This window comes from Daktulosphaira vitifoliae, unplaced genomic scaffold, assembly GCF_025091365.1.
Source record: "Daktulosphaira vitifoliae isolate Bord-2020 unplaced genomic scaffold, ASM2509136v1 Scaffold_3, whole genome shotgun sequence".
NCBI lineage: Eukaryota > Metazoa > Arthropoda > Insecta > Hemiptera > Phylloxeridae > Daktulosphaira > Daktulosphaira vitifoliae.
Genome location: NW_026099574.1, coordinates 22685547 through 22710363, shown reverse-complemented (window position 1 = coordinate 22710363; position 24817 = coordinate 22685547). Strand labels below are relative to the sequence as shown.

The following is a 24817-nucleotide window of genomic DNA, read 5'->3' as shown; positions in this document are numbered from 1 at the left end:
AGGTGCCATGTAAATCTTAAAATAATTTTCAAGTGCAAAACCGGAACACACCATTGTATTAAGACTTATGAAACACACAGATTATCTTTTATTTCAAACTTACAGAAAACATTACTTATAAATATAAAACTGCGATTGTTCCAAGTTCTTGAGTTTTACTTATATAATTTTTTATAATAATGCTTTTTTCGTTTTCTTACGCATAAAAAATACACAAAAATGATATTTTTAAATTAGAAAAAATAATAATTTTTAGTTTTTTATAATGATTTAACTATTTAAGTATCTTTCAATTATTAGTTAGTAATTATCTCAAAAACAAGATCTGTTAGCAAAAATCTGAAGCTATATTCGAAATTTTTTACAAAATTTAATATTGTAAATAGCAAAATGGCTGTGTAGTTCAATGTAATATTCTATGTAGTTCTACTGATAAAATTTCTGTTTCTAAAAATAAAATGTTTTATTGTTTCAAAAGTTTTGTAAGTAATAATTTATCAGGCTAAAATTAGGTAAAAGTGGATAAGGATAACACGAATAATATGTTATAAGGTTTTCATTTTTCTTTAGGATATATTAACGTTGAAAAAATGTGGACACATGTTCATTATTCACACCTAAAAGATTTCATTCAAAAATAGATGTTTTTAAGACAATTTATAAACAATTCACATTGTCACTTAAAGCTTCCGAGAAAAACCCAATTTTTAAAGACATAAACTAGACAATAAAATTTCGTGGTATATATTTGTTTTTTATCGAACAAACATAACATTTCTTTCCATTTAAAGCTTACTGTTTATCTTTAATTTTTGTAACACATTATTTTTAGTTACAACGATATAAACCTTTCATTGCGATCTACGGCAACAGACCGAAGCTGCCCAAATAGGAGTGAAATTTACACCGGACATATATAAATTATGACAGATGGATACGTTTTGTCATTATACATATCCAATCATATAATATATTATGCTCATTTTTTATTCAAATCACACCCTTCAGATTTGATATTTTGGTTTTTTTTTTCGTATTTATTTCCGTTTCCTTGTTATTTGGCTATGTTATATTAAACAAATTCGAGGTGAGATACTTTTTACGAGCATCATTTTATTTTACGCGCATATTGTGTATGTACAAAGGGTTTAGCACCCAATTTAATGAGCTCTGTCAGTTTCATTCTACTCCATTTTACTACCCGTTGGCAGGGGTATCCGTTTTAATTATTTGTTTAATCGATTTTTATGGACTGTGGGTGTAAATTTACAGAATATTAATAAAATCACAATGGAAATAGTTGATTTTTTTTTTATTTCAAAATATACCTTTGAAATAAATATCTCATATAAATAAATACCACTTTAGAATAATTTGCTATTATTACATTTCATTTTTACTTGTATATTTTTATGAATATCGTTAACTTTTAATTATCTAACTTAAAACAACAGGTTTCAGGATATTCATTTAGTTTTCATCGATTTTATGCAAATTAAATCTGTACATCGCTTTATGTAATCTACTAGCACTTCTTACACATTGCCAATATTATATGTAAGTCTTAAAGTACTTAGTACTTACTTTACAAAATAAGTTGTAAAGGAAATTTCAGTAAAAATAGTATATAAGAAGTTCAGTAAATAAGGAAATATATTTCTATTGTTCTCATTGTTTGTAACAATTGACCTATTTCCTTACTTATTAAACACCTTGTATATATTATACATTAAACTAAAAATGAGTTTATTCACTGATTTTGAACTTTCATTATTAGTTATAGAAATAAATTATGTAGCATCAATTTCAATTCTTCATAAAAAAATGTATATTATTGTATCTATAGATTAAACAAATAACAATGTTTCAATGTTTTTAAAAGTGATATAATAAATTATTAATACACAATTAAGGATTTAATAGTTGTACGTTTTATATATAATTACGTTTACAGATAATTTCAAAATATTTCTGCCTATAGAATAATTTCAAGATAATTTAAATTTCCAGAGTGACCTGAATAGACCAATTAAATAGTGTAATACTAATAGATTAGCTATTAATTTTACATTAATATAAATTAAAAAATATTATATTTAGTCGCCAAAAACCGGCTTATAATTTTATAATATAATTAACAACATTTCCATTGAAACAAGAAATTTGATTGGTTACTTAGAAGTTATGATATCTTCAGACTTTTCTTTCAAAGTATATTTTAATTTATATAAAACCTCGAGAGGCTTAGGATTTTTAAAGAGAAACTGTTGGGATTTTTCCAACATTCTTTATTTAAAATTGCTATATATTCTTTTAAAAGATCAGTATTAGAATTTGTTTCTGTTCTAAGGAATTAGGTTCATTAAATAAATTAGAAAAAATTCTAAATATATTTTTAAATATGATGAGATTTAAGTTGATCGATGCACCTCTATCTGAAGTAAAACTGATAAGAGTATTTTTTGATATAATGTTTCTATTAAACATTTTTAATAATCAAATTGATTGAGTTATATTATTCATCATAATAAACTATTCTGAGTAGAAGTATGCTCCCAAAATTATGTTAGGTTTAGTCTGCTGTTCCGTATATTGTTACCAGATTGTAATAATTTTCCTAATTTTGATTTTGACTACTCGGACCGATATATTATTGATCTATTTGTTGATTAGTAAACAAATCAACCATTGAAGACAATAATTATAATAGCTACACTCCATATTATTGCCACTTTATAATCAAAAGGTTCTATGCATATTTTTACTTATTTTATAAGAAACGTTAAATTTAAAGTGATATATATATATATATATTTGACTGAAGTTGGAAACCTTAAAAAGCCACAGAAATGCAAAATCATTAAAACTGTATATAAATTATTGACATATTAATGAATGTACCAGGAATGAGTGATAATTCGTGAAGCTAACATGCTGTAAAAGGATTTACCAAACACATTTAATGTGTCATCATATTATTTTACGATATTGCACACCCATATATGTTATAAGCTTATAAGCAAAATAAGCAATTCTTAAGTTTTTATTCTATCCAAAATTATCTTTTGATGCAACACATGTTGGCTTAAATATAATACGAGTGCAGGAGAAGGTATATACTGTGTGATTTATTAATAATACTACACCCATTTTTCATTAAATAATCATTTTTTCATAAAAATTTATCGATTAAAATTTAGTTTATTTTTATCAACTATATTAAATATTATGCTTATTGTAGGAAAGAATTATTTTAAATGGTAGATTTTTGAGGTAACTTTAGAAAGTTAAATAGAAGCCTATTATTATTTTCATATAATTTGACGGACCGGATTAAATAAAATTTAGTCTATTCGATAACTAGTTTTGTACTATTACTTTTTATGTTAATATAATTTTTAGTTATAAGTGAGAGGGATGTACAATGTTAAAAAATTCTTAACTCTATGTCATAATAAAAATAGAATATGTTTTAGCACTACGCCATTTCTCAACTTTTCTAATTATTTAAATGCTAATATTTCAAAATGTAATACTACAAAAACTGGTTGTTAATTAGTCAACATTTTATTTAGACTATTCTTCATTTAACAGTAAAAAAAAAATATTCCCATTTATCTTTTAAAAGTGCTCCTAAAATCTACCATTAAAAATAGTTTTTCTTACATTCATTTAATATCAACTATGATTCATAAAATAAATTAACTTTAAATGTGTATATTTTTATAAAGAAATCATTATTTGATGAAAAAATGGGCGTAGTATTCTCAATATATCATGCCGTATACCTTTTGCAGTAGTGATATCACTTCTGATCTATTAATTTGTTTGTCTATGGTCTAAACTTTAATCTCAAGTGATCACGTATAAATACTATGGGATTGGTGTTAAATTCCACAAAGATTATTTTTATACTAGTTATAATGAAAAGTTCGAAGTAACAGATTTATTCGAAAAATTGTAAAATAGCTGACATCCAATTGTTATGTCATAACAATCCACCAAGTATTTAACTTTATTCAGTTAAATTAAATTGTTGATGTGCGTGAATAATTAAGTAAATTTCAAATGTTCGTTTTAAATATTTGCTTCCAGCATAATTCAAAGGGTAGCAAAAATTTCTTTGTGATTATTTCGCATTTCCTCGAAGTGATATTTTAATTACGCTACTAACTTCTGAAATACTTGAAGTATTTTTTTTTAATATTATTGTATTTGAAAATTTGTCATCGTCTATATTAAAGAACAAGTCAAGTAAATAAAAATAACCGAGGTTGTGATTAATAAAAATTTTTTCTTAAATTGTACGGCAGATATTTTATTTTGATGAATTGTTACACTTATGTGTTTGGTTATCTTTATTAGTTAAAGCAAAGTATACAACATAGAAAATTTACAAAGAAAATATATTTACAATCACATCTTTTATTTACAATTACCCCACTTGACCCTGTTTCATCATATTTAATCTATTGACCATATTGTATTATGCACTTGAATTTAAGAAATAATATATTGTAGAAGATATGTTTTGACCTAGTTTTCCCTTTCTGTAATAGGTGGATGAAAGTACACAGTTATCACAATTAAGTAAAATGAGTTTCTGTGAATTGAAAAATCATATTATTTAACAATATTACGTAGTTAATATTTTTATTTTCGAGCAAATAATTTTTAATGCTGTTTGTCAATCTACCATCTTGCTTTTAGTTTCATTATCAGTATCGTTTTGTAATAACACGTTTAATTCTTAATAATTGTATTAATTTTCAAACACTGCAAATAAGCATTTGTAATCACAAAAAAAAAAAAATAGGATAATTGGTTAACTTTTATTCGAAATACACTATTTTTGTAACTTAGTTTGATCGAATTATATGAAGCTAAATTGAAAGATTTGGAAATGGTTACTATTTTACTTATTAGCCAATTCAGAACCATTTTAAAATAATTTAAAAATAACTTAAAGTATAACAAAAACATGTTAAAAAGTAATGTTATTGTCTTTTGAGTATATTTTGAAGAACAGACCCGAGAATATTCTCAAAAAGGATTATTACAGTAAATTAACATCAATAGTTTTAGGAACAATAATTATATATATATAATTTTTTTTTACATATTTATTTGCTGTTGATACTTATGTAAACAATTAACTAAATAGCAGTTACAAATATAAAAATTGAATTCCTTACCTTCATCGCCTAAAGGGCCATTTCTGTCATGTTTGTTTGAGTGACTAGCTCCCATTACAATTTTTGTAACATACAATTATTTTCTGAAAAAAAAATTTATGAATTAAAAAAGATAATGACCTCAGTTGTGTATATATCGTTAAATTAATCATAGAAATGATTATTTTATTGTAAAATAAAATACTGCAGTATTTGTAGTGATATCGTTGTTTCCTTATTGTTATAGTTTTCGATAGTCTATAGTATTTAGCTATTTTATTTGTTGTGTCTTTTATAATAATTATAATATCGCATTTAAATAAAAATTCCTCAGTCATAAAATTAGTTGTAACTCGAAGAGATTCTTTGTTAAATCAAATATTGCTAACCTTGAAAATGAGTAAGAAGTTGAACACAAATTAAGAAAATATTTCTTGTCTCAATAATGTTTTTACTGGAATTACAAGTTCACCAAAATTATTAGAAAAGACGATAAAACCTAAAATTACTATTCTAGGTGATAAAATACATCTATTAATTTGTAGGACATTATTAATGAGACAAATAAAGAATTAGAAAATCTTAAAATATTATAATTTATAATATGTCCGAATCAAGTAATGGTGGTATAAATGATATCATTTTTACTACCAAACAGTTAATATCTGGTTTGAACCTTTAAGTTGTTATAAATCGCGCTAAAAGGCTTATTACTAACCGTGTTTTTAAAAATGTGGATTAATAGTGTTGGATACACATCGTTTGAATGCACTGTCGAGAAATTGTGTTGTGGTTATTTATGGTATCAGTGTGCTACACCGAGTTTTTATTCACCTTATTCCTTTTCCTCGACACAGTCTGACTTAAGACAAAATAAAACAACAAACGTTATCGAACCCGCGTGAGTACCACCGGGTGCTGCGTTCATTCAAATAGTGATTTTAATTTTACGCCAAAGAAATATTATGAAATATTTGTGTTATAATTAGCTTCGAAATATAATTGGAAGAATCAAACTACATAATCAATTATACTAATGGAATTCCTTCTCTGGTACAAAAAACTAATTTTAAATTTAAATTATAATTATAATAATTTTTGTATAAAATGTAAAAAAAAATGTTGTGTATGTGTTTTCTGGTATTTGACTAAATGTCCGTGGTTTAAATACACAACTAAATGAACTTATTTGTAATGATTCACTATATGGAACTGATTATTTTATTTTTACTAAGACCTGGTTAAATAATTTTATTCTTTATAGTGAACTTGGATTTGATAATTTTAATGTATATTGTATTGAATGGAGTAGTAAAACTTGATTCCTAGAGGAAGAGGAATCAATTTTAGAGGGGTGGTATGGCTACCTGTGCTCATTAATATTTTATTTTTAAAGAACTTAGTATCCTAATGGATATCATTGAACAAATTTTTGTACTTGTCTACAATGGTAGGGGTAAAATTGACTTAATATTAGTTGCCTGTTACATTTCTCCAATTAGTTCAATTAATGTTTATGCTGTTCACGTCAAAGCTGTTGAATTTATTATGTTAAAATATGACTTAAACAATAATTAAAATAACGGGTGATTATAATTTGTTGAATGTAAATTTTTATAAAAATAAACAGGGTTTAATTTATTATGGTTCACGGTGTTGTTACGCTGGTATTATTTTTGAATGTTTTTCTTTGCATAATTTTATCAAGTAAACTATACAAAAAATGTTTAGAGTTTTAGATTAGACTTGGCTTTTATGAATTATAATTTTATAGCAATAAATGAATCATTAGTTAATTAAGTGTCGATAGATAATCATTACTTTTTTATGTATATATTAACACTATTGAGCATAAATGCGCTACAAATTGGTTTTATACCTAGTAATGTGATTATTATGAAACAATGCCAATAGCCTTACCTATTTCAGATTGATCTCGAGTATAATGCAGTGATAATGTCAATATTATTAAAGACAAATTTAATAAAATCATATATTGTAATATTGATTGCTATATTCCAAAAATTTTCTAATATAAGTCTTCTTTTTCAAAATATTTTACTCTTAAGCTCCGATTTTATATAAAAAAAAAAGAAAGTTTTCCTAAGGAATACAAAAAAACTATTGTTAATTTAATTGATAATGCATTTTTTAAATTAAGAGTATTCTTAATAATTCTGATTATATAAGTCATGCTGAGAAAAATTTAAAAAATAATTCTAATTTTTTTTTCACTATATTAACGAGAAAAAATTCGTTACCAATCTCTATGACTTGTGGTAATTATATTTAAGAAATTAAGCACTATGAGGATTATAACAATATTATTCATTTATTATTATGAATAATTATTATTCAAATATCTAAGCTGTTCAGCGACTATTTTTCATTCACTTGCCATTTATCAATATCCTCTCAATATATTCTACTAATAAAGACTTTTCATTGTTAAATTTTTCTTCTTATTTTATTTCTGTTACTGAAGTATTTGATTCCTTTCAAAAATCTAAAGCTGATTCTAAATGTAGTGCAGATCTCATCTCCCCAGCATTGTATATCTATCCCATATATACCCTTTAACTTATCGAATATTTTTTCTTTATCATTTTCAATTGGAATTTTCAATCCATTTATATGAATGAATAATTTTATATTTCCAATTTATAAATCTAGATATCGGAAATTATCATCCTTATCTAAATTATGTGTATCGTATAAATGTGTATAAAAGACTGCTGAGCCGAATTTTTCTATTGTTTTTAAAAATGTACTTCATAGTTTACAGTATTTTTTTGATCATCTAAATCTTCCAAAACTAATCTATTTGTGATTTATTTTGATATAATGTCCTCAATTTCTAGTGGGATATAATTAATGAGATTTATGCCGAATTGAAAAAAACATTTGATTCGGTTGATTACTCAATAATTATTAATAAAATAAGCACGATAAACTTTGTAAGTCTATATTAAGTTGGATTAACATATATCATACTGATAGAACACAATTAGTAATAATTGGTGTTGCCCTCTCTATATATAGTAATATATGTTTCATTAGGGTGGTCCTTATTTTTTCGAATTTCGAAATTTCTTTCGGGGCACCCCTCCATTTTTTTCTTTAGTATAAAAAAATAATATTCTGAAAATTTAAAATCATTTGGAAAAATTTAAATCGAGGCGCACAGCATTTTAAGGTTTTGACATCGAATTTTCGAAGAATATTCTATAAAACGATAAAAAAAACTTATATTAGAGATTTTCAAGTGATTTTTTCAATAAAAGTCAAGATACAAAAAAAAAAAATCTTAGTTAAAGACAAATATTTTGATATATTATTTTTAAAAATTTATTGAATTTTTTACATGCGATAACAATACATTGGTAATTTAAAAATAATTAAACAGCTTATTTTTTATACTTCGTTACTTTAATAGTTTCAACGCTCCATTATAACCTTTTCAAATGTTTGTACTGACTTGAATATAAATTAATTAAGTTATTAAGTTGAATTTTATAGCACTGAACTAGTATTAGTTGAAATAAATCATAAAAAATGAAATAAAATTTAAAAATAGCTTTAAATAAAAAAAAAAAATTTTGCTCTATTAAATTTGTTTATCTTTAATTTTATATATCTTTTTGTTTTTTTTTTAAATTTAATTATTTGATTATTTATAGTATTTTTTTAATACCACGAGTGACTTTTCTTTAAATCAATTTTAGTTTTATAATATTCAATCAACACATGACCATTTTCGCATTTAATCATAGACAAGATCGATAAATGTTTATCTTATCTTGTGTTGTATTAGTCTAAAATCTATAATTGTAGAGGTTTACCTATAACCATGACATGTTAAATGTAATATTTTAAAATATTCATCATTCAAGTCGAATTTTATTCTATATAGTACAGCAAGCTACTGTGTCAATCCATGCCAAATCATCCAGAAGTGGTTGCATGACCACTTCATATTTTGCTTAATTTTTCAGGGTTTATTATTTATGCTATAATTAGATTAAAACAATTTTTTTTTTTTATGACCTTCGATTTTTATGGCTATTTCAATGTAAAAAATGTTAAAAATAGCCAGAACGTTAAAAAACACACAGATTATTCAATATTAACTCAATAGACTTAAAATTTTAGGATTGACCTTATTATAACTTAAAGTTAACATTAAAAATAAAAAAAAAAATAAAAATTTATGTGAAATTTCGAAAATTAGTGATTTTTAAATTTGTAATTTTTTTGGAGGTTTCCCCCATTTACGGGGAACAAGGGAAATATTTTCAATTTTTGATGGTAATGTCTTTGACTAGATACGATTTGTGATCTTTTGACGTATCGTTAAAAAAATCCGTTCGGTGAGAGCTGAGAAAAGTGGTAACAGACACAAAAAAAAAAACACATCATAGTAAAATTAATAACTTCTCAGCTTTGTATCGAAGCTAAAATATCCACAATATAACCTATAAAACCTATACACAATTTAGTTGAAACATAGATTATATACTATACAATACCACATTTGAAAATCACTATAAAATAATAACTTCTTAATGGTTTAGGTGAGCTCAAAAACGCCAATTTTCTTAAAAAAAGCACCATTTTTAGAAAGTCATTTAAGTTTGAAATTTCACATAAATTTTTTTTTTTTTTTTTATGTTAACTTTAAGTTATAATAAGGTCAATCCTAAAATTTTAAGTCGATTGAGTTAATATTGAATAATCTGTGTGTTTTTTAACGTTCTGGCTATTTTTAACATTTTTTACATTGAAATAGCCATAAAAATCGAAGGTCATAAAAAAAAAAAATTGTTTTAATCTAATTATAGCATAAATAATAAACCCTGAAAAATTAAGCAAAATATGAAGTGGTCATGCAACCACTTCTGGATGATTTGGCATGGATTGACACAGTAGCTTGCTGTACTATATAGAATAAAATTCGACTTGAATGATGAATATTTTAAAATATTACATTTAACATGTCATGGTTATAGGTAAACCTCTACAATTATAGATTTTAGACTAATACAACACAAGATAAGATAAACATTTATCGATCTTGTCTATGATTAAATGCGAAAATGGTCATGTGTTGATTGAATATTATAAAACTAAAATTGATTTAAAGAAAAGTCACTCGTGGTATTAAAAAAATACTATAAATAATCAAATAATTAAATTTAAAAAAAAAACAAAAAGATATATAAAATTAAAGATAAACAAATTTAATAGAGCAAAATTTTTTTTTTTTATTTAAAGCTATTTTTAAATTTTATTTCATTTTTTATGATTTATTTCAACTAATACTAGTTCAGTGCTATAAAATTCAACTTAATAACTTAATTAATTTATATTCAAGTCAGTACAAACATTTGAAAATGTTATAATGGAGCGTTGAAACTATTAAAGTAACGAAGTATAAAAAATAAGCTGTTTAATTATTTTTAAATTACCAATGTATTGTTATCGCATGTAAAAAATTCAATAAATTTTTAAAAATAATATATCAAAATATTTGTCTTTAACTAAGATTTTTTTTTTTTGTATCTTGACTTTTATTGAAAAAATCACTTGAAAATCTCTAATATAAGTTTTTTTTATCGTTTTATAGAATATTCTTCGAAAATTCGATGTCAAAACCTTAAAATGCTGTGCGCCTCGATTTAAATTTTTCCAAATGATTTTAAATTTTCAGAATATTATTTTTTTATACTAAAGAAAAAAATGGAGGGGTGTCCCGAAAGAAATTTAGAAATTAGAAAAATAAGGACCACCCTAATGTTTCATCTGGTATCCCAAAAGAGGAGCACATATTTTTCTTATTATTCATAATATTTATGAATGATCTACATATTGTATTTATTCTTGCAAGATGTATATTGTTTGTTGATTATGTATAAATTATATTAAAAAATTAAGAACTCATCTGACTTTGTTAAACTTTATGAAGATTTAAATAAATTTTGCCTTTGGTGTAAAAAAAATGATTTATATTTTAATATTGTTAAATGTTCCCAAATTACTTTTACACGTCAAAAATCTTAAGTAACTTTTTATTATAAAATTGATGGTGTTAATATAATAAAAGTTAATCATATAAAGGATCTAGGTATTATACATTCTTCTGATTTATCATTTATTGAGCACATTACTCAATTGTACAATAAAGATCACATCGGACATTTGGTTTCATAAAGAGAAATTATTGGAAATTTTTTAATTCTTTATGTCTTATAATTATTTATATTTCCTTAATATTATCTATTCTAGAATACAGGTTCATGATCACCAGTCAGGACTAATATCTAAAATCGAAAGTATTTAATTTTGTTTTTTAATATTTTTTTCATTTAATATCGATTTAGCTGATTATAACTTTAATATTTTATTTATTAATAGATGTACGCCCCAAAGGGCAAGAGTACAGATTAATATAACATAACTAAGACATTAAGCAAAGAAAGAAGTAAAAACAATGAAAATAATTATTGAGTATTATATCAATTTTATCATTTTTAAAGAAGTTATGGCAATGTTAAGTAAAAAAAACAAATTGAAAATTAGCAATTTATAAATTTGTAATTTTTGGGGGGGTTTCCCTCATTTATGGGAAACGAGGGAAATTTTTTCAATTTTTAAGGGTAATATATTCGATTAGATACGACTTGTGATCTTTTGACGTATCATTGAATAAAATCGGTTCGGTGAGAGTTGAGAAAAAGTGGTATCAGATAAAAAAAAACATAGTAAAATTATACCTTCTCAGATTCGCATCAAAGCTAAAAAAATCCTAAAAGTATGTCGTTTACATCAATGAAAAAAAAATTTAGAACAGTTACTAACAGTAGAAAATACGATTTATGAATTAATAGAAAACAATCAAATACATCCAACTACGAAGTAATGAACAAAAAAACTAGACGATTTAAATAATTAGAAATATTTAAACCAGAATCTGATAAGATATAAATATAAATTGCATTTATAATATTAGAACTAATAAACCAAAGATCGTACCAGATCTTTATAAAAGAGTTATAAGTGGCCGAAAAGGAAATAAAAAAAATGTTGAAATTGAAAATTATTAAATGTATCCCATATTCAATTCCGATTGTTCCTATTTAAAAAGAAGAAGAATTGAGGCTATGTATGGACGCCAGAAAACTAAAGCAATAGAAACAAATTAATAGGCACAAACTATGTGGGAGAAGTATATCAGTTGGCATATTTTAAGGTAGCCGACAGTGTCTTAAAGTATTCAATAGTAAAATGATAAAACTACCAGTGTAATCTTTTACCTTCTTAGTTCCTTTGTATCTTTATTAGTATCGCAGTATAAGTATTTATTTTAAGTTGTTTTTTAAGAAATTCGGTATTTTGATTAAAAAAAAACGAAAAATTAAATTCGGTGACTTGAAGTCGGAATTTCTGTCACATATCTACTTCTAAGAGATTATTAATTTCATCAAAAAAGTGAGTATTCGAGTTGAATTCGTCGTATTAAATGTTAGTCCTTTTTTTTATAATTTGTAATCTGATTTTAAATAAAAAGCTTTGGTATTTTCATTTGTGACAATTTAACATTTTAATTATAATTGTTTTTTTGAGTATTTTTACATTTTTTTAATTAGTAAAAATTAAAAATATAGTATTCATGTTTCACGGAGTAAAATTATAATTTGAGTATGAATAAATAAACCAAAATTTTTTCATTGTATTAGCTAAAAAAAATATGATACGAATAAAAAGTATTTTTACAATACATTTTTATGTATAAAATAATCTATTTAAAAATATTTAAATTAGTTAGCTACTGAAAAAATAAACCAGATAATTATCCAGAAACATACTTAGGGATTCAGGTTGATCCCCTTTTTAATATTATTGCCCAATTTTTTTTTTTTAATTATTCAGTAGTTCATTTACAAAAATTCTATAATATAAGTACAAATTCTTAAGGCGACAGCAGGTGACTCCCTCTTAATTGGAAAACACCTATATAGCTTGCCTGAGATCTAACTAACAAAGCTTATAACATTTGATAAAATATTTATTTTGTTAGAAATTCTTTTTAATAATTATTGCCTTCTTAGACTATTCCCAAATCGTACTTTTATTATTAATTAATAATAAACAATTTTTTTTCATATAGTAGTAAATTATTAGTAATGAAAAAAATAAAATTTTTTTTTCAAAATTTCAAACCAGCTATTTTTGAGTCATTTTCCTACAAAAAATTCTATTGGGTCCACAATAATTTGAGGACAAGTACTCATTGAGTTACAAGCATTTAAATACGTAGAGTGGGAATGGAACGCTGGAGGAGTATACTTACACTAGTACAAACTACACCCATCATCACTATATACCTACTCTATGTATTAAAATACTTGTATAACACAATGAGATTTTATACTAAAATTGCTATCGATGATCCATCATAACTTTTTGTATTGCTTTGGCTATTTTGAAATTTTGAAAAAATTTTTTTTTATAAGTTATAATTTACTACTAACAAGAAAAACAAATTGTTTAATACTAATTTAAAACAATAAAAAGTATAATTTGCTAAAGATATGTCAACATGCCCCTTCAACAAAGTCATCCTACTCCAGACGCGAGGAAGATGATTTTTGACGAATATAGATTTTTTTCTAATTAGTAAATAATTCTGTAAATAATTAATAAATTTTACTAATTTATTCATCTTAATAAATCAAGTAGTATATCTATGAAATTTCAAGTTTTTACGAGGAATACTTTCTTAATTGTGATTCAATTAAAGCTTAAAGGTGTCACTTGTTGCATCTTCCCGGACTTAACAAAAATATTCTCTTAATTAATAAGGGTACAACTTTATAAGTAGCTTTTGGTATAACTTTTAAATATGAAGTAGTAATTGTAAGTTGTTATAGTACCAATTTTTATAAAAAAATAGTTCAAGAAACAGTTGACTTTGATATTAAAAACTTGGAATTTTATTTTGTAAGTTATTTCTAATTTAATTTGAAACACAAGTGGGACGCACTAAGTAAAGTTGTGTTTATCAATATGCGCTAGAGAATGAAATTAAATTTTAAGTTCATAAGTAAAATAATTCAATAGTATCAAGAAAAATGTTGTTTAAACAATGTTACATTTTTTTAGATTGGAAAATATTTCACAGTGATTACTTAAATGATATTTATGGAATATTTTTAATATCACATTCTTAATATTAAAAATATTGATTTTTAAACTTTTTTTGTAAAAAAATTGTTGAAACTTTGAATTTTTAAATAGATACTATATATTAAGTATATTAATAATGATATCTTGTTGAAACTAAATTAAACAGTAATAAACGTATGCAGGATAAAATTACACAATTATAGAATGTCCGATTCATTCCTACATTAAACTTAACATTATTATAATTACCATTATCATTTCTTTTATATTTAACATGCTCTATAAATAGCTTTTACTTGTGTCACAGAAGACTGAAAAACCTACTAGGCTCAGCATAATGAAATTGAACTATGATACTTTACTATGTACTAGTACCTGATACAGTACCTAAGCATAGCGCGTTACCGGGCGAGTTAGGTTTAAAATAATCAATAACTTAATAATACCATGCATTAAAATAAATTAATTATTTTTATAACAATTTATTACAATATGATTTGCATTATAAAACACATTAATTTTCAGAACAAAAGAGAAGGCATTTATTATTGATTGTCGGAAACGGTATTTTTTAATGATAATACGCGAGTATTGAACACTCATATACGTGAAGTACTTGAATGAAGTACTCTCAACATTTATATGCAAAAAAATCTTCCATGTAACTCATTTAAAGAATGGAATCATAGCCTGGTACATTAAAATATTAGGCAATTTTACTCCTTTGAATTAAAAAAAAAACTTCAAAATGAGCATAATAATTTATTAAATAGTTTAAATATTACAGAGAATAATTATACAGAATTTTGTGCACATTAGATTAGTTCAATGAAAGCAAAATGCTATGAAATATAATTATTAATAGCATGTAAATTATAAAGCTTTCACAAAGACTAATATTAAATCACCAAAATATCTTATTATATATGTTTATTAATACAAAAAATTGATTACAATTGTAGACATTTGTTTGAATATAAATATTAGACTAAAAAAGAAAAATTCCATTGTGTTAAATTTTAATAAATCAAAATAGTAGATCTATTTAAGTAATTAACATATTATTTATTGGTACAAGAGGTTTCTTAAAAAAGATTTGACTGTTCCCAACACTTCTTAAATAATAAATTTAACTGGGTATTGACAGATAACGAAATAAATTGAGTTTCAAAGAAATTAATTTCAAATTATTTATATTTAAAAAAAAACATTTGTTTCTATTTATTACACTTATATTAACTTTTTATAACGTTGTTTTTTAATTAAATGTTTCAGTAGTTCAACAAATTAAACAGTAACAATAAATAATTAAATAACATGTTATTTCACAACTATTATTTTGGTGCTAAATTAACTGTAAACAATTCATAATATATTTGCTTATATTTTATAAAAAAAACCCTTAAATTATTTTAAAAATTAATATAATTTTATAAATGTTATCTAAAATACAACGTAAATATGTTATCATTGATTATTTTGAATAATTGTTTGTTAGACATAATAATCAAACAAACAACCACAAGATCTGAAACAACACTTAAGGTAATAAGCTTGAACTGTACTGCATTTCCTTCAAATTAATATAATAACTCATTTATCTTATATTTGAATATATTTTACCGAAATTTTCCATTGATAAATGAAAGATGTATTTCAAACGTCATTTAATTAATATATTTTTATATAAAAAAAATAGTCAAATTGATTATTTCATATAACTTAATTTTATAAAAATGAATAAAATTTTAATTTATTTATTAAATTTTAAAAATTAACTGAATAATAAATCAACATTTATTTTTTATTAAAAATTATTGTTTAAAAATTGTATAAAAAAAAACAATTTTCTTGAGCATAATTTTATAACGGCGTAATGAATAGGCTAAACTAATACATAACTGAATACAAAAAAAATCGGAAATCAATGATGATGCCAGTAAGAAATCGAATTACTTTAATTTTAAACTATATTTTTAATCATTTAATTATAAATGTTTTTTAAGAACCTACTAATCTTTATCCTCTTAGTCTCTAATCCAATTATTTGGAGTCGGCTCTATCTTATTGATTTGACAGTTTTTTTTACGGCGGCTGTCGACATGATGCAACCTCATTATAGCTGAGAAAACTTGTAAAGGAGCAAGGTGTGTGTGACTGTTAAAATTGCCGTATAGTTAACCATCCGGGAACTTACAGTAAACAGTACAGCTGAACATTAGCACTAAGATGGTGACTGAATGATCCAAAACGCCATACCACGTCTCTTTCTATAGTACTACTAGTAATAATCTTAAAAGTCACTGTATTTTAATTATGATACTCTAATTGAAACATGACTGTTTTTAGATTTTAATCAAGTGTAATCGAGCAAAAAGGTTTACTTTTTTAGACGATTAACTATTCGTACAAATAATGTAAAAAAATCCGCACAGTGTGGGGAATGTCATATAATTGGGGCAAATATAGATGATACTTGACAGTAATTAAAATCGTTTCGATGAAAAACTATAATGTTTAATTTTTAAAAGAAGATTTTGGATTATTTCAAAAGCAACATTAAATCTTATTTCCATAATTATATCCAGATTACAATTTTTATCATTTAAAAGTATATACATGAATAAGTACCTATTATTGTAATTAAATTTAGTATGAAATTGAAATTTAATAATTTATTATTGTAATTATTACAAATGGTTATCAAAAATGAAAAGAAAGTTCAATTAATTCTAACCCTCATTAGTTAATCATGGTTGTTTCTGTTATGAATTTGTAATTGTAATTTATATGAGCCATTTGTAGTAACTTATTTGGGTATTTTTCCATTTACCGACAACGAGGAAATTTTTCAGGGTAATCATAATTGTTGACGTATAAAAAAGACACAAACTATCAAAAAACCTATATCTTTTTAACTTTGCTTACATTAAACTATCTAGCCAAGAATTCTTTAGAAATACCACTTTTTTGGAAACTATAAATTTAAAACTCTCCTGTCACAATTATACATTTTGTTATTAGCATTTTCTCTGTACAATTTTATTCAAACTTCTTATTTTTATGTATTTATTCTTTTAGTATTTAAATTCTTCATATTTTTTCGTTGACTATATAAAAACAAAATTGTGTTATATTACGCTTTATTTGTGATATATATGTATAAATAGGGAGTTCCCTTAGATATAATTAGGTTGCGTCAAGCCGACAGCCATTGTAAATATCTATCAAATTATTAAGGCAGAGACGACCTCAAATAGTTGGGATAGAGGTTTCGAGTGATGATGATGATGATGAGGTATATACAGAATGATACTTTTATAAGGAACTACTTATCTAATTGAAAAATATAATAGCATTGATAATTTGTTTTCTTTTATTTTATTTGCATAAGTTATCTCAATGTATCAATCATAGAATATTTATTTTTGTTCATCCCTTATACCATATAAGGGTTTCTTTAGTTTTTAAAACATACATATTTAACTTGTTCATAAAATATAAAATCATCTAATAAAGAAATTTACAAGCAAATAACAACACTCATACCAATACTTCAAAAATTATTCATGTTTATATACTTAGACGTGAAAAAGTGTGTGATCAAAAATGTTTAATTATAAAAATAGCAGCTCCCATGCTTCACTACCAGTCTATATTTTAAAAGACTAATAATTTCCTCAGTCTTCAGTTAAATATGTATGCTGTCATTAAAAAAAAGAAATTAGATACACTTATAAAGTAAAATGGATAAATTGAAAAAATTCTTAATAATAGATTAACCAAGCATTATTTATAACTAAAAATTTTCATAAATAATAATCTTAATAAAATTATTATTTTAAGAGAAATCTAGTAAATGGCGTTAAAATAATCATCCTATGTATACAAAGACGAACAATTCAATTTAAAATTCTATAACTTTTGATATAATTAACATATTATTATGACTTTTTAAAGTAATTTATGCATTATTAGACTAAATGAAAATCATAATTTGTATTATTTGTTGTTAATAGTAAAATATAAAACATTTAGGTTTTTTTTAATTTCAAAATAGTCAACTTTAAATGAATTAGATTACAAGTTTCATCATGCATAATTAGTAAAAAATACTGCTGGGTGACCTGTAAATAATGTAGTGTAATTCGAATAAAAAATATCATAGAAATTCTATGTTTAAAATATGATTGCAATATTATAAGTGATTTTAGAAATGATATATGCTATTTGTGCTTTGAGACACTGGTAAATACGTTTAAGTAATCATAGATATAGAAAGTATTCTACATTTTATTCTAAGAACATAACATTTTACTCCATGTACATGATGAAGTAGCTTAAGTGTGAAGTGTCAATATTTTTTTCAATATAATATTATCTATTATTTCCAATAATAAATATATGTTGCCAAGTTTAATAAATCATGTTGGATTCCCTTCCATAGTTGCAATAAATTTAGAAACTTACAATTACTATATTAATAAAAACAATGTTGTTAAATGTATAAGTCCATTAAGTAATGAGTTTTAAAACAATGAAATAATTATTATATGTATTATATATTATGTTCATACTTTATTACTTATAAAGGGTATCCACATAATTTTTTTAATGGCAGCATACATTTAACTAGCTTATTGAATAAAAAGTTACTAATATTAAGAAAATGACAAAAGATAACAACTTTTGACCAATCATTTTGGAAGCTATAACTATTTTAAGATATGGAGTAGGGATATTATTTTTATCATTAGATATTACTCTGCCGCGCATTTCTTCCCCCAACGTTATAAAATGTCAATAATTTTCGAAGTACTAATTCAAAAGTTGTTACGACCCTTCAATTTCTTAATTATATCATTTTATACTTTGTAAGCTAGTTAAATATGTATGTCTTAAAAAAATAAAGACACCCTTAGATGGTATAAGGGTTGGAATAAATATATATTTAATAATTGTTAAATCGACTAACAAAAAATACCAAAAAAAATTCTTTATATTATTACTTTAAGAGTAATAAAGTAGAAAATTTAAAATAAATCACTCTGTATGTATAATATACATACACAAATATATATAAAATAAACTTTAGTAAATATGGATTTTTATACGTTTTGATAAAGTTTTGAATAATATATAAGTTTTGCTATCAACCACTTAAAATCTTTATAATAAATTTTCGTTGTGCATTTGAAATTGTTTGAGTAGGTTACTTTACCGATCTACAGCTTAGGTAGGAAGAATAGAAAACGTTTTTCGTGTACTAGGTGACAGTGACGTAACGTTCGTATTGTATCTAAATTTGTAATAGTATTTCTGGACCTTTATATTCTCTTTTGTAGTGCTTCTCACTTGATCGGCCGCAGTGTCTGACTGAGAAACATAATAATTGTTGACGTCCTGTAGGCTCCGAAAATTGTTTGCATCTCTCAAAAAACAAAATGACGAACAAAAAAAAAAAAGAATAGTTTTCAAAATTGTTTAAACACTGTGATCACAATGCCTACTGTAATTAAAAATACCTCTTTTTATTTTTTGTAATAATAATGACAAATAATATTTGTAATAAATATTATATATTTATAATACGTTATACATAATTATTTGTCAGATAAACCCGGCCCTTTTACGCTATTCATAGACTCTATAGACTGTAGTATAGAGAGCAATTGCCTCTTGTCCTTTGACCAACTCACCCGCACTTAATTTATATATTAGTGTAATTTTCTTCTTGGTATATCTTTTTACAAAGTTTTTTGATTGACAAACCAAAGTTATTTAAAACTTGCTTTAGATGATTCAGCATTATAATTTGACATTATTCATTAAAAGTTACGATGATTATCAGTATCCATCATATTTATTTCGATTAAAAAACAATAGTCCTAATTGGATATAATGTAAGATCGTTAATCGTACATTATAGTATTTCTATTCACACATTTATTTATTACAGTAATACAAGTCTCATTTTATATTATGTCTATTTATTTATAGTTTATAGTGCGTAAATCGACAAGATCACTAACACAAAGGATCATTACCACAAACGTACAGTGACTGTAACACACGACATAATTGGAATACCTCGATGAAAACTTATAAACCGAAAAAACATGTTCTTTTAGTGCTGTCAAAAAAATATTTTGAAAGTAGTATAAATAAATAATTTCATTTATTTAATTAGTTATTAAAAATAAAACATTATCATTAAAATACGTTATACGAAGAAAATGTAATGATTAAATATTCTTGTATAAACATATTTGCATATTTGCTATTTACATACTATCATATTAGAAGGGTAATGGGAAAATGTCAAAACAGTAATTTTATTTTTTGTAGACTGAGAAAATAGTATTATTATCTTCAAAACATTTATTTCTTCCATTATACATATTTTTAACAAAATAAAACGGGAAGAAAAATAACAAATAAATATGAATATAAAAATGTGATATAATTTATTTGATATATCATATCTAAATAAACATTACAAAAGATAACAGTCATTTTCCTGTTAACTATTTTTTTTTAGTAATTTTAAGTGGAATTTCAACACTGATTTCGATTTTTGTTTCAGATTTTTTCTATCACAACTAGTTTTTAAGATAATTACTTATTAGCCATTAAGCGATAAATACACTGTTCGGTCGTGTTCGAAGCAGGTTGGTGCCGGTCTACTTTTCCTCGTCTAAAGGGAGACCTGTCACAACTGGTTTTGCTGTTGGGGTAGTGTGTGAAGGTGGTCGTGAAGGAGTCATTCGCTTACCGGCCTGCCTAGAGTACTCATACATAGTGTCACGGATTCGGTCGTTGTTTTGTTCGGCTTGCTTTTTATGGTTTTTATGGTTCAATTCACTGTTTTTTGATTGCGTCGGGCTCAATACAGTAATTGACACATTAACAATATTCATTACAAGGCAAGGTCATAATATACAGTGGGTAAAAAAAGTATTGACACATTGTGTTTTNTATATATATTTGTTTTATTTAAATATTAATTTGTTAATATATTTGTGTTGTATTTTATGATATTATTCTAATACTAACCATAGATATAAGATAATTCATTGTAGTTATCATGTTGGATGACATATAATCGGGAAATAAATTACAGTCCAATAAANTTGTTTTATTTAAATATTAATTTGTTAATATATTTGTGTTGTATTTTATGATATTATTCTAATTATAAGAGTACTAACCATAGATATAAGATAATTCATTGTAGTTATCATGTTGGATGACATATAATCGGGAAATAAATTACAGTCCAATAAACGTTATTTTTTTAATTTTGTTCCTTTTTTCTATTTAGTTTAAAGGAACCTTTAGAAACGCGATTTCACTCGGCCAATGGTCGTCCGAGTATCTCGCGTCATACATACACAGTAAATATCATCATAAAATTATTTAATTTTTTTTTTAATTTTCCTAAAATTATTTCGTGATATTTAATAAGAGTTGCGTATATCAACTCTTATAAAATTATTTATTTGATTGTTAAAAATTTCATAATTGCAAGTCAAACTAAACAAAAAATATGCTCCTTAATTCTGCTTATTTTTTATGAAAATGTTACACAAACTCAACTTTAAAGATCTAAGAAATCGTTTAAAATTTTGATGGAACAGTCCCAAATTGTATAAAATTATTATTAAACAACTTGAAATCATTTTCGAAAAGTTATAAAAATTATATACTTTTATAATGATTTTACTTTTTAACAATCGATTAACTACTAATTAGTAATTATTTCAAAAACTAGATGGGAATCTGAAGTAAAAATCGAAATCAACGTTGAATTCTATAAAGAATCTGTATAAAAATAATTAACAAGAAAATTACTGTTATCTTTTGTAATGTTTATTTAGATATAATTACATAAATATTGTTATATTTATATTTATTTGTTATAATTTAACTAAAAACATAATATAATTTGAGCCAATATCGTGTTTCATTTGTCGAGCGGTATACTGTTGTATTCCACAATTATTTATCATGTCTTAACTTAATAACTATTGATTTTTGATTAGCTTAATTTTAGATACCTTTCAGTTATACTTGCCATATATAGATATTATCATCATTTGCGATTTAATTATCTCTCAGATGCAAGTATATAAGACCAAACTCGTCAAGGCTGTACGTGACCATCATATGTAATTGATATTTTTATCAATTTGCAGAAAAACCAATGAGTTAAACAATTTGTTTATATATTTTTTTAAAAGTATAAAATTTTGTACATTTGTGCGCATATACAAAATGGCTCACAATTCACTGACAACTTAAATAACTTTTGATCTAGTTAAATTTATTGTTTTTTCTACAAAATCAAATAGTGTGCATTGATTATTCGTTATACATTTATAATTATAATTAATCAAACATAGTGTTATATTTAACTTTAATAGAATGCAAATTGCTTATATTCTGTGCAATAAATTTATTTCATAATTGTTATTAACCACTTTAGAAACTCCAAAATTAAGAAATAATATGACTATCCTCTAAGGGAAAATTCTTCATCTGATTTCCTAACATCATTATTTAACCATTTTTTTAATTAAACTAAAACTTCAGCAGACAAGCCTCTATAATTTCTTTTCTTTTATTTTTATTATAGTACAAACTATTATAAAATAGGTAAAACGTACATTAGAAAATCTCACCGTGCTTCTTGAAGTTCTAAGAAATAAAAACCTTGTCCTTTTAAAATTGAATAGGATAAAGGAAAATTGTTTTTATTTCAATATGTGAACAAGAGTTTAAACAGCATGTTTCGGTAATGGTAAAATCTTTTCATTGTTTATCACCACTTGAATTGTGAAGACTACCTTATGATTATACAGAAGCAAACAATATTTCATCTAGATTTGTTGATGATTTAAAGTTGTTTGACTTCAGCTATTTATAAAAAGGAATCTAAATATTTCACTGAGGAATTAAAAGGTAGAGTTTGAATTGAATCTCTCACCATTAAATGAATATAATGTTAAATAATTTCTTAAAAAATGTAGAACATTTGGATTGCATTTGGCAAACTAACTAAAATGTATAATAAGGATAAAAATTATAAAACAAATTTTCAGAAGCATAAAAATATTTTGCGTCCAAAAGGACAAATACAAGTTATTTCAGTTATAAACTGGGAAATAGTAAAAAATGTAACTTCAGTTTGCTGACTGAACGACGCATGATAGTTTTCTACTATGTTTAAGTATCCACATGTCAGATTGATTTCACTATTAAAAAGAGATAGTAGTGTTGGATATATTTATGCTTGTTCCAAATATAGTTGAGTAAACCGTGAAATTTTTTTCAGTAGATTTAGCATTTTTATTATGTGATACTATTAAGCCTATTATTGAAGATCCCGTTTTATACTTTTAACCGTGAATATGACTTGTGTTTGAAAGCCTATTCTAATAGAAAATTAACCATATATAACTTGGAAATGGCTTTATGGGAGAAGGAGTTTTAGAAATTAAAGCTGCAAATATATTTCCATTTAATTCAGATAAATTCACTTATGATTATTTAGCTCTATCTCAACAGATTGCATGCATGTAAACATTGATCCTCCGTCACTACTATCCATCCAAACAAAAACCTATTTATCAATTATTTTTTTCTATAAATAATTAAAATCATGATTCACTACATTCACAAAATACAAAATGATGAAAGAAGATAAAATAATATTCATATAAATTTGTAAAACCAGCCATCCATATCAATTAGAATCTAAAAAATATCACTGTGTGTTATGAGTATGTGCTGAAGAGGTGAAACTTCTTTTGTTATGAAGATATCCCGTGAAAATTGCATATATTATGATTCTTCAACATTTTTTTATGTACAATCAAAATAATTTAAAATTAAATGATTTAATGTATTTTAAATAAAATTACATCATTTTCGAAAATACAGTGCTAAATTATAATATAAAATATATTTTACAGACGACCGTGATGCTCGATAATCTTTTTATTTCGGACCCTCTGTAAAAAAGTTTCACTTCAAAAAAAAAAAAAAAATGTCTGAACTTTGTACTATATCAAAGCTAAACTCAATGCTAAAATATTAAATTCATGTGAAGGTGCATTCATAGTTTATAAATAAATATAAATGTATAATGTATAATTATATAAAAAAAGTTTCTTCAAATGAGTTTGAATTTTTTGTATGAATTAGGAGAAACTGAAACGTTGCTTATATGTAGACAACTTTGAGCACTAGGCTTGTATTTTGGAATTAATGATGCGATTACTTTTATTTGTAATTTTTGTTTGGATAAAAATGCTTAACTCCTAAATATAAAAAGTCTGACAATTATTACTATCTTTATATTTATTTAATTTATTATAAATTAATATTATATGATTATTTTTTATTTATAAAGTTTTTACTAACAAAAAAACTATGATAACATTATATAAATT

The 24817-nt window shown here is 24.1% G+C and overlaps 1 protein-coding gene across 1 annotated transcript in view; it reads right to left on the bottom strand.

The window, feature by feature from the left end:
• LOC126900530 (serine/threonine-protein kinase 32A) overlaps positions 1-24817 on the bottom strand; it is an 89752-nt gene that overhangs the window by 50691 nt on the left and 14244 nt on the right. Inside the window, exon 2 of the mRNA XM_050676312.1 lies at positions 5196-5278. Within this exon, the coding sequence (XP_050532269.1) occupies positions 5196-5250 (55 nt within the window). The 5' untranslated portion in view covers positions 5251-5278. The remainder of the gene's footprint in view (positions 1-5195; positions 5279-24817) is intronic.